The sequence below is a fragment of the Emiliania huxleyi genome (assembly GCF_000372725.1).
Source record: "Emiliania huxleyi CCMP1516 unplaced genomic scaffold EMIHUscaffold_316, whole genome shotgun sequence".
NCBI lineage: Eukaryota > Haptophyta > Isochrysidales > Noelaerhabdaceae > Emiliania > Emiliania huxleyi.
The window spans coordinates 25651-36639 of NW_005199635.1; the positions used below are offsets into that span (position 1 = coordinate 25651).

The 10989-nt window shown below is 68.7% G+C and overlaps 2 protein-coding genes across 2 annotated transcripts; one reads left to right on the forward strand and one right to left on the reverse strand.

Moving 5' to 3' along the window:
* Positions 1-42: 42 nt before the first annotated feature.
* On the forward strand, positions 43-871 carry EMIHUDRAFT_458277 (hypothetical protein; the record flags this gene model as incomplete). Its single annotated transcript, XM_005774253.1, has 2 exons — positions 43-309; positions 387-871. Coding segments are annotated over 2 exons (443 nt in total), but the record flags the coding sequence as incomplete, so codon positions are not given.
* A 260-nt stretch (positions 872-1131) lies between these two features.
* Positions 1132-6225, reverse strand: EMIHUDRAFT_458278 (hypothetical protein; the record flags this gene model as incomplete). The annotated part of the gene is made up of 12 exons (XM_005774254.1): positions 1132-1311; positions 1462-1719; positions 1950-3074; positions 3253-3792; positions 4052-4126; positions 4238-4456; positions 4561-4637; positions 4724-4829; positions 5245-5289; positions 5435-5560; positions 5832-5879; positions 6115-6225. 12 exons carry the CDS (start codon positions 6223-6225, stop codon positions 1132-1134), a joined length of 2910 nt encoding a protein of 969 aa, XP_005774311.1.
* Positions 6226-10989: the final 4764 nt, after the last annotated feature.

Below are 10989 nucleotides of genomic sequence, written 5' to 3' on the forward strand. Positions count from 1 at the left end.
CCCCCCGACCCCCCCCCCACCCCCTCGGGCCCTGCATGTCCCATGTCGGAGAGCCCCGCCTCGCCGCTAAACCTCTCCCGCTTCCTTCCGCCTCTGCTCGTCTCCCTCGACCCCGAGGCACCGCTCACGCCCCCCTGCCGCGAGCAGGTCGGCGAGCTCTCCGGCCAAAAGGACTCGATCCAGTCCGACCGCGAGCTCAAGGGCAAAATCTCGAGCCTGATCCAGGAGCTGCGGAGACACGTGGGGCAGCACATCTCGTCGTCGCAGAGCATCACCGACGGGCTCCGCCGGATCCTCACGCCACACCAAGTGGTGAGGGCGGCTCGCCTCCCCCCTCCCCCCCCCAGCGCCGCCCCTCACAATCACTTCCCGACTTGCGCTCGCAGGCCAAGTTTCTGGTGTGGGTAGAGCGGAACCAGCGCTCGATGGACATGCTCAACACGATGTTCTCGGAGGACGTCGAGTGACCACGTGCATCCCTTTGCCACGCTGCGCGTGCACACTATGCCGCCGCTGGTCGCCAAGGGCACGGGACGCCCGCAGGGCTGATGGTGCGCTTTAGGACTCGTGCCCCTCGCGCTCTTCTCTCGGACGGGATGAACGACCCTCCAGCTTCGCCGGATGATCGCGTGCATGTAATGTATGCAGTATGGACAGCAGCTCAGCAGCTAGTGTGGTACTTACGGGCTCTGTCTCCGTCTGGTCGTGGGTAATGTGGCTCTTTGCGCACGCCGCACAAGGAGCGTCGTCCGTCGATTTCACATTACCCACGTCCCACGACCATTCGCGTCCCGTGCTCCTCTCGCGCGGTACATTGTCCGGCCCTCTGTCGCTCTGGCACACCGATACAATTTTCAAATGACAGTAGTCAGTACCCCCACAAAATGTCAGACTCGCGGGCTCGTGTCCAGTCCGCCCGACCGCCCCCGTGAGCATGCGCGCGGTGAGCCGGGGGCGAGCGCAAGAGTTCCTTGGCACGCGTGCCGCCCGATGCGCGCGCCCGCCGGAGGTGCCTGGGCGTCCACTCTGCACGCGCCCCCCCTCTGTGTGCGGAGATGGAACACAAAACGCGGGAGGACGCGACCGGCTCTCGCGCGCGTAAATACGTACGATCGGACGTGCGCGGGCGCCTCACTTGCTTCCGGCCCGCGCCTCGACGGCGGCGAGGATCTGACCGCCGAGCGCCTTGGCGAGCTTGGGCGAGACGGCGTTGCCGACCTGGCGGTAGCGCGAGTAGATGCTGCCGGAGAAGCGGTACCAGTCGGGGAAGCCTTGGATGCGCGCGTTCTCGCGGATCGAGAGGATGCGGTCCTCGTCGGGGTGGATGATGGGGCGGTTGTGCGGCTCGGGCCTGGTCCCAGAGAGGGGCAGGGCGGGGGAGGGAGGAGGGAGGTTAGGCCCGGCGAGGGCGCGCTCGAGGAGGCGGGAGGGAGAGTCGCGCCGGCAGACGACGGTGGGCACGATGTCGCTCCACGCGAGCCGCCCGAAGCAGGCGTTGGGCCGGCGGTAGGAGCGCGCGTACTCGGGCACGAGCGGCTTGCCCGAAGAGGTGAGTCCGTCGTCGGGCAAGTCGCGCCTACGCTCGCGCGCCTCCGCGGTGAGGGGCGCGGCGCGCGTGCGAGCCCTCGGGCCCCGCGGCCTCGTGCGCCAGCATCCGTGCAGCTTGACCGCCGCTTTTGGGACGGCGGAGACGCGCTCCTGGTCGTCCTCGTTGAGCACCTGGAGTGAGGGCCCACACGGCTGAGGCTGCGCAGCATGCTTTGCCGCGCGTCGCACTCCTGCGCCTCGCGGAAGCAGCAGAGCTGGTGGAAACACCGAGGCTGTGGGTACGGCTTGGAGTACTGCGCAGTGCAGCCGAGGGGCGTCGTCTCGAGTGGCGGAGTGAGGACAGGGAGGTGTCTGCAGCATCTGAGTACAGGGAGGTGTCTGCAGCATCTAGGGCTAAGCACGAACGACTCGTGGTCGTGCAGCTCCTTGCCCGTGCAGCGCTCGCGCGCGGCGCGCTGGTAGTCGCTAAGCGGCTGCACCGGCTTGCCGGAGCTGCTCTTGCCGCCGTAGGTGGCGGCGCGGAAGGGCGTCGCCTTGGTCTCCTTGGGCGCGCGGTTGGGGTTGTCCTTGTTGGAGCCGAAGCCGCGGGCCGGAGGGCTCTTGAGCGACGGCAGGTCCGAGAAGGCGTCCGCGAGAGTGAGGGGCTTGGCCAGGGTGGCCGACTCCGCCGCAGAGGGCACGTTGAGCAGGTGCTTCTTCATCCAAGTCGTCATCATCGAGATTGGGACGGGCGGCAGCTGGTGGGTCGGCGCCGGGTACTCCGGCAGCGCCTCCTCGCCGCGCGCGGCAAAGAGGATGGTGCGCGCGCGGTTCTGCGGCAGCCCAAAGGTGCCCGAGACGCAGACGCCGATGCGGACCTGGTAGCCGCCCTGCATGAAGGAGCGCATCGACGTCTTGATGACGAGGCTGTCGGCAAACATGAGGATGCCCACCACGTTCTCCATGATGACGAAGCGCGGCTGCTGCAGCAGGCACATCTCGGTGAAGTGGATCGTCTGCCGGTTCTTCGAGTCGCCGAGCGGGTCCTCGTGGCGGTACAGGTTGAAGCCAGAGACGCCCTGGCACGGAGGGCCGCCCATGACAACGTCCACGTTCTCGGGGAGCGGCAGCGCGCCGCGGTTGGCCTGCACGTACGCCTGGACGAGTGCGTCCGCCACCTCCTCGTCGCGCACCCACCGCTCGGCGCCGCCCGGGGAGCGGCAGAGGTACTCGATGCGGTGGTCCACCCCGCGCACGTCGACGACCTCCTGCGCGCCCTTCGCGGCGGCGGCCGCCTTGCCGCCCTTCTTCTTGGGCGCGAAGCTGCCGTCGGCCATGGCGGCCCACTTGGAGCAGACGCGCAGGAAGACCTCGACGTCGAGGTGGAAGACGTTGCAGTCGGGGTGGTTGTCGCGGTACGTCTCCACCTCCTCCTTTGACCACTCGCAGCACCAGCGCGTCTTGAGGCGCGCACCGCCGGCGCACTCGGCCTCCTCCACGAAGGAGAGGCCGCCGCTCGCCGAGTAGAGCTCCAGCACGTTGAGCGCCTGCGTCGGGCAAGGACAGAGGCAAGGGGCCGTGAAGACGGCATATCACACACGACATGCCTCGACGGCGCCAGGGATTGGTTTGTGTGGATGCCGTGGCCATGCGGCTGGAAGACGGCGTCTCTTCAAGCCCGCACGGCGGCCTCGATGCGGATCCCGCATCTGGGGCTGCGCACACCTCGCCGGACGCCGACGCCGGCTGGTCGCGCTTCGCCGCGCTCTGCGCCGCGCTGCGCTTGCGCGAGGGCGGCGGGGCAAGCTTGGTGTAGGACGCCCACTTGGGCGAGTACCGCCACTCTCCCGTGTGCAGGCCCGACGCGGCGCCGTCCACGGGCGCCTTGAGCTCGTGGAGCGGCAGCTCCTGCGGGCAGCTGTCGGGGATCAGGACCCCCTCCTTGAGCGCGCCGTCGAGCACCCCGCCGGCAAAGGTCTCCGCCGGACGCCACAGCCGGCGGACGCGGCACATCTTTGCGCCGCCCACCGCCCACAGCGCCTCCACCTCGACGAGCTGCAAGTCCTTGGACGTGTGGTCGGCCGCGAAAGGCTGCAACGACGCCCACCCGCCGACGCTGATCCGCTTGCCGTCCACCTCCGCCGCCTCGTGCACCACCCGCCCCTCCTCGCGCGTGCCCTCGCCCACCCAGCGGGTCTTTGCCGCCGCGCTCCGCACCGTCGACAGGTCGGCGGCAGGCGCGGCGCGGCGGCGAGGCGCCACCGCCTTGAGGTGGCCCGTCGGCGCGAAGAGGTCGTCGAGCGCCTGGCGGGCGCAGGGGCGCGGCTGGGCGGGGCAGGCGTCGGGCAGAGGCATGGCCAGGGACGGGGGAGGGGGTCGGTGGCAGCAGTGGCAGTGAGAGAGCGTCTCGGCGGTGTCTTCGGTCAGCCCTCTTGCACGCGGGCGCGGCGGGGGGGAGGGGGGGGGGGGGGGGTGGGAACCTCTCGGAGGCGTCTTCACGCGCCTGGCACTGCGTCACGCGCACGTCGGAGCGGGTGGCGCCCGCGTCGAAGGAGACGAGCTGGTGGAGGATGAACTTGTGGTGCTGGACGAGGTACTCCTCGTCAAAGGAGAGGGGCGTGCCATCGCCGTCGCCGTCGCCGTCGTCGCGCGCCACCGCCGCGAGGAGCTCCTCCTTGCCGAGGGCCGGGCTCCGCTCGACGGCGCGCACCAGCCGCTTGCACACCTCGACCTTCTCCTGCACGGGCGCGAAGAAGGGGGCGTACTGCGCGGAGGGGGTGGTGAGCTCGTACTGGCCCGCCTCGGTGACGAGGAATACGGACGGGCGCGGGAAGACGAGTGCGTCGTGCTGCGAGTAGCCCGAGATGGTGTAGCACGAGCAGGCGCCCAGCCCCTTGACGTACACGCCGTCGCTCTCCTCGTGGTCCTCCTGGACGTGCCGCCGGACGCGTCAGCGCTCGCGCACGGACTTGCCGCGGCCGTGTGCGGAGGTTGCGACGGCGCGAGCGGAGTGGGGGAGGCGGCGGGGCCGACGGAGCGGCGGGTGGAGCCAGGGGCGCAAGCCCAGAGCTGCTCTCGCTCCTGCTCGTCGAGCGAGTCCCAGTTGGCGCCTACACGCGCGACCGATGGCGGCTTCCTCACCGCAGCCCGGTCTCACCCCTCGTCGGGCGGGCGCGGCGGTTCGCGCCGACGAAACCCGTCGCGTAGATCTTGGAGCCGACGCGCTCGTCGAGCACCTCGAGGCGGCAGAGCTGGCCGCTCGCGTCGTGCAGGCTGAAGTCGTGCAGCTGCCGCAGAGGCAGCTGGCGCGGCGGCGGCGCAGAGCCCGCCCCCTCTCCCTCCCCGGCCTCCTCCGCGGCGGCGTCGCCGGCGCCGGTCCCCGCCTCCGCGGGCGCGCTAGCCTCCTCGCTCCCCTCGCCCGACGCCTCCTCGCCCGCCGTCGGCCGGCCGGTCACCTACGGCATGAACTACGGCATGAGCTACGGCATGAACCCGCCGCCGTCAGACGGCGAGAGTACTCGCATCGTGCAGCAGTGCCAGTCGGCCGGCGACCTCGAGCGCGGCACTCTCGCTGAGCGAGGTGGTCGCTGCAGGTGTGTGTGTGTGTGTGTGTGTGTGTGTGTGTGTGTGTGTGTGTGTGTGTGTGTGTGTGTGTGTGTGTGTGTGTGTGTGTGTGTGTGTGTGTGTGTGTGTGTGTGTGTGTGTCTAGCGCGGCACCTCGAGCGCGGCACTCTCGCTGAGTGCCGACAGGTGCGAGTCCACCTGCGGTGAAAGAGCGGCGTGCGGTTGAGGAGCGGCGTGGGGTGTGCGGGCGGGCGCAGCTGCAGCGGCGGCGTGGCGGCGCGGCGTCCGGCTCTGGTGCGGCAGGAAGCGAGGCGTTGCGGGAAGCGAGGCGTTGCGCCTGCACCGCCACCGAGGCTGCGAGCTGGTCGCGTGTCACCGAGAGGTAGGGCGGCTCCTGCGCGGCGATCTCGACGGAGAGCTGCCCCTCCGACATGGCGCGCCGCCGCGCTGCCGCCTCCTTCTCCTCCGACTGCGGGCAGGGCGGGCAGGGCGGGCGGTGGCGGGCTGTGACGGGCGGTGGCGGGCGGTTGGCGGCGTCAGGCGGCGGCAGCGCGGGGGGAGCGGCCGGGTGCAGAAACGAGGGGGTGGGGGTGGGGACGGCGTCGGCCGAGTGTGTGCGCTGGCCCACGGCGCTGGCGTCGGGGGGCAAGCCGACGGCGAGGCGGTGAGGTCGAGGCGGGGCGGGAGGGAGACGGGGAAGGGGCTGCCGCCTCGTTCATCTGCTGCAGCTCGCGCTCGACGACGCTCTCTCGCTTCTCGATGAAGCCGCGGCGCTCGTTGCGCTCGGCCTCGCACACGTCGAGGCCCAGATCCTTGGCGGCCTGTGCGGGCGGCGGGCGGCGGGCGGCGGGCGTCGGCATAGCCGGCGAGAGCGGAGTGGAGGCGAGGCTTTCTCGCCGCCTTTTGCTTGGCGCGGAGGTTGCGGATCGCCTTGGGCTCGTCCATGCCGGTCGCCTCGAGGGCGGCTGCGAGGGCGGGGCGGGGCGGACGGGGTGCGACGCAGGCGCGGGCGGACGGACGGACCGGCGATACATATTCACCGAGGATGAGCCACGCCGGCGTGTCCTCAAACGACTGGAAGATCTTCGGAAAGACGGCGCGGAGCGTGTCGAGGTCGACGGTGGTGTCGGCCATGGGCGCCTGCAGAGAGGTTGGGTGGTGGCGTGGTGAGGGCGGCCCAACAGCGAGAGTTAGAGAGCGGTAAACGTGCTCGCGGCGTGCCTTCAGCGGGCTCATGCCGTTGCCCAAGCGCGAATCGGAGAGAATTTGGCGCCTGGAGACCCGTGTTATGGCCCTGCGAACGCGCACCCCCCCACGGTCGAGGAAGAGGGTGCGTTCTGCAGTTAAGGGGTAACCCGGTACACGGAACTATCCCTCCGAGACGTGTTATGGCCCTGCGAACGCGCACCCCCGGGGCTAGGGCTCTCTGGCCCGTAACCCGATCCCGATCATCCGGCCCGCTGGGTGCGCTTCTCAGCTCCCCGGCCCTGGATGTGAGGCTGCACTCCAAGTGCTCCAAGTGCTCCAAAGTGCCTGCGCGAGTGAGTGTGGAGTGGTGGTGTGACGTGTGAGGCGTGCAGGGTGGTGTTCATTAGCTCCGAGTAGAGGGGGCGTCCTGCAGTTAAGGGGAAACCCGGTACGCGGGGCCAACCCTCGGAGACCCGTGTTTACTTTACGGCCCTTTCCCTGCGAACGCGCACCCCCGGGGCTAGGGCTCTCTTGCCCGCAACCCGATGCCAATCATCCGGCCCGCTGGGTGCGCTTCTGAGCTCCCCGGCCCTGGATGTGCGGTTGCTGACTGCACTCCAAGTGCCGCTCCAAGTGGCTCGCATCGGAGAGAATTTTACAAGCAAGCTCCCTCCACAACACTGGACCACGGGACTGGCTCGCATCGGAGAGAAACCACGCATGCACGCCTCGCTAGCACACCGACCGACGCTCCCGACTCCCGTGTATGTAGGAAGTTCGTAGGTTCCCTTGAATGTCTTGTGAGTTTGTGTGTCTGTGTGTCGCTCGCGCGTGTCGTCGTCTTCTTTCTGTCTCGCCTCCACCCATACCGCGTTTGGTGTGTGTCCAGCCCGAGCCAGGCTGTTCTTCGCCTATCTTCGAGCGCAGCGGAGTGGGCCCCGAGTTTGAAAAAGGCAGGGACGCTTGCGTCCTCGCCTCCAACAACGCCAGAGATACGAAGAGGCAGACTCCCCAGGGTGGGCGACGGCTAGCGCATCACACTCTCCTCTCCTTAAAATCCCTGTGTGGTGGCGGCGTGCCGTTCTCCCATCCCTCCCTTGGGTTGTATGTTTTCTTTCTTTCTTTCTTTCCAACAACGCCTCCCCGGCACAGAGGGGCCCCCGGAGGGATGCTCAACCGCTCCACGCCACGCCGCTTGCGGCGGTCCTATTCCCAGTCGCGCCACTTCTTAGTATTTTGACCGCAGCGAATATGTTCACACCTTGAGCGGAGGCCAATTGATTCGCGAGACTCCGGCAAAAAGGGGGTTGGCAACGGGCTTTTGCGGACGCAAGCCTTCAGCTGGTGCCAAACGTACCAAAACGTCCGTCCCGTCGACCAAATACGCGGTCGGTAGAAATGGCTTGCTTGCAAGAATGGGATGCCGACAGGCGTCAGGCGGCGCATGCCGAGAAGTCGCTTGCCGTGCGGGAGCTCGTGCGCCTCTCCCTGCGCGTGCAGTCCACGGGCGTCGTCGCGGAGCTTCATCTCGACACGGCACTGGTTGCTCCGAGCGGCAGCGGAGCTGATCACGAGCGACGAATTCGCCGGGGATGCCAGGCAACAGATGGGCGCGCAGATAATTGGCGTGGCGTCCTAAACAACGCGACCGACGAGCATGCTCAACTGCTGCGCGACGCTCTCTGCGACCCCGACTTTTGTATGCGCTTTGCCATTCGCCGCCGCATTGGCTCAGGGGGCACAGTCCGCTTGCAGTGGCTCTAGCTCACAAGACACACAGCCAGCGGGCTGCCACACATCCGCTGAGTGGGCGTACACATCACTCAGGCCACGTCCCCCCTGTCGCCCCCCCCAGCACTCCAAGGTGCCAAGAGACAAACAACAGCACAACAACACAGACAGGCGACAGGGGCGAACGTGTGAGACTAGAGCAGGCTTGCTCCGCCTCTAGCAATCTCGTCGCCGGCCGCAAGGCACGGACGAGACCGTGTGTGGGGTCTTGTGAGGTGTCTATGGACGCCCTCCTCACAGGCTATTGGCCAGCCGCTAGCCCTAACTCGCACTCATGGGTGACGACAGTTCATTGGATGAGTGGTTGCGAGCAGAGGCGCGTGTGCTGAATCTAGATCGCACGCCGTGGCATATGACTTGGGTAGGCGTGCGACCGCAGCGCGCCCGCCGAAGGCTCGACCGGGCGCGCGTGTCAGCCAGAACTTTGCCAGTAGAGCGATCCTGGTCTTTCCGAAGACGAGCCCCGCGCCACAGGTGCCAGCCGTGCCTCCGCGGGAGCCGCCTCTCGAGCCGCGTCCCGCCGGCACTGTCCCTGAGTGCGTCCCGCCTTGGTTGGCGACACGCACTCGACGAGGGCAGTCCAGCCGACGGGAACGTGTCGCGCGCCGGCGACGAATGCGGCGGGGTGGGTGTGGGTACCGAGCGCCGCTTCGACGAAGCGAGGTTGGCAGGCGCCCCTCACGAGTCCGTTCAGACATGCCACACGCCCCTCGCAAGCGAGGTTAGTAGGCGCCCCTGGCGAGACCCGCAAGAGATGCCCCACCCCCCTCGTACCTATACTCCACCAATGAGAAGGTGAAGAGATCTTATCGGCCAGCGGGCAGGGCAGGCGGGCGGGCGGGCGGGCGGGGTCGGGGGAGACTATTCCTAGCGGGGTATCCCCTCCCGACCCACCTTCCGAACGGCCTACACCCTATCCAGGCTCCGAACATAGTTGGTTTACGGGTCAGTCGGGGGACCCACTAGGGGGCGGCCCCTCACACGACTGCCCAGTGGGCCCAGGGATGGCGGTGGCGAGTCACTCCGGAGCAGAATAGAGGTGCGCACGAGGCAGGTGGCATAGCACTGCCCACCCCCTTCCACCCCCCCTCGCCCTTCGCAGCCTCTCCCCCCTTCCCCTTCCCACTGCGCTCTGTTGGTTCCTCTGTCCATCTACAGCGTGGGTGGTGGTACACTGCACTGAGTCGAGACAGCTCCGCCACGCCGCCCGCGCCTTCGTCCGCCCCTGGAATACTTACAAATACCCGAAGCGGAATACAATACGCAATTACTTAATTACTTAATTATTTAGGTCAGGACGTGGAATACAATACGCGAGGTCAACTCATATTACTTGAACTCATATCAGGAGCTCGGCAGCAGCGCCGACAGCGGCCCCGCGCCGCGTCGGCGGCGGTCTGAGCGAGGCAGCCTGTACTCCTCAACCTCCTTGGCACTCCCCCGACGAGCGGCGCGCTATGCGGGCCCGCCGCGGGCGACGCGGGCGGCGAGCCGACGTGCGTGCCGCAGTCATAGGCAGCGCTGGCGAAGCGAGGAGGTCGCCGCAGGCCCCCGGATGCGGTCGCAGCGAGAGAAGCGAGACAGCAGATGCTGTCGGAAGGGTGAGGAGCAGCCTGCCGTCGAGCGGCGCGCCGCACAAGCCCGCCGTCGGCGGCCCGGTTCGAGAGCAGGTAGTCGTGGTAGTATTGAGCGCGCAATCGCGCCCGAGCCGGCCCGCCCTGGCCCTGTAGACCCTCCCAGAAAGTTGGCGATGCTGTTACCGGGTTTCCCCTTAACTGCATGCAGAACGCCCCCTCTACTCGGAGCTAACGGACACACAACACTGTACTCCACGTACGTACACGGGTACGCCTCATGTGCGCCCGCCCGACTCCGGTCCCAGAGTCCCTTCCTTCGCCTGTCGGGGCGCAGCCCGCGCGTACTTTTTTCGTTTACCCACACTCTGCAATACCGGCCGTCCGAACGTTGAGGACAGAGTACCCGCCATGTATATGGGCGCCAGTCAGCTGGAGGTGGACAACGCGGACCTCCGCTTCGTCTGCTCGCAGCAGTCGGAGCGGGTGCGCCTCCTCGAGGCGGAGCTGGCGCACGTGCATTCGGCGCTCGAGGAGACCATGGCGGGCAGCGGCACCATCCTCCCCGCCGCGCACAAGTCGCCGCTCGTCGGCCAGCAGGAGCACATGCAGGCGTACGCGCCGGTGGCGCCCCGCGAGCCTCCACCGCCGCTCGCCGACGAGGCGGCCGGCAGCTGCTACTCGGCCGACGCTCAGCTCGCGCTCGTGGCGCGCCAGCTGCGGGCTGCGCGCGCCGAGGTGGCCGAGGCGCGGGCGCGGGCACGCGAGGCGGAGGAGGGGCGAGGCGGCGGCGGCGGCGGCGGGGACGCGTCGGCGCGCGACGACGCCTTTGGCTGCGGCGGCGGCGACGGCGCCCTCGAGCAGCTGCGCCACCAAGTGGACTTTCTCAACGCGCGGTGCGTCTCGCTCGAGGCGCAGCTGAGAGAGCACCGCAATCCGCCGGGGTGGGAGAAGAAGCAGGCGGAGCTGCGCGCCTCCAAGCGGGACGCGGCGGCCCTCTCCGAGCGCCTGGTCCGCGACGCCTCCCCTCCCGGCCGGCCGCGCCCCACGTCCTCTCCTCGACGCACGCCTCCTCTCGACGCCCCCTCCTCCGCTCCTCTCCCGCAGGTGCGGGCCGAGCAGGAGCGCGACGACCTCCGGCGGCGCCTCCACGCCTCGGCCACGTCGCGCGCGCAGGAGCGCGATGGGCCGCGCCGCGCCGCCGGGCGAGCGGAGAGGGGCCGCGCAGAGAGGGGCGCGAGCGAGGCTTCGCTCGCAGAGGAGCTGACCGAGGCGCGCCGCGAAGGCGAGAGGATGGAGCAGCTGCTGGAGGCGGAGCGCGCGGCGACGGCGGCGCTGCGCGCGC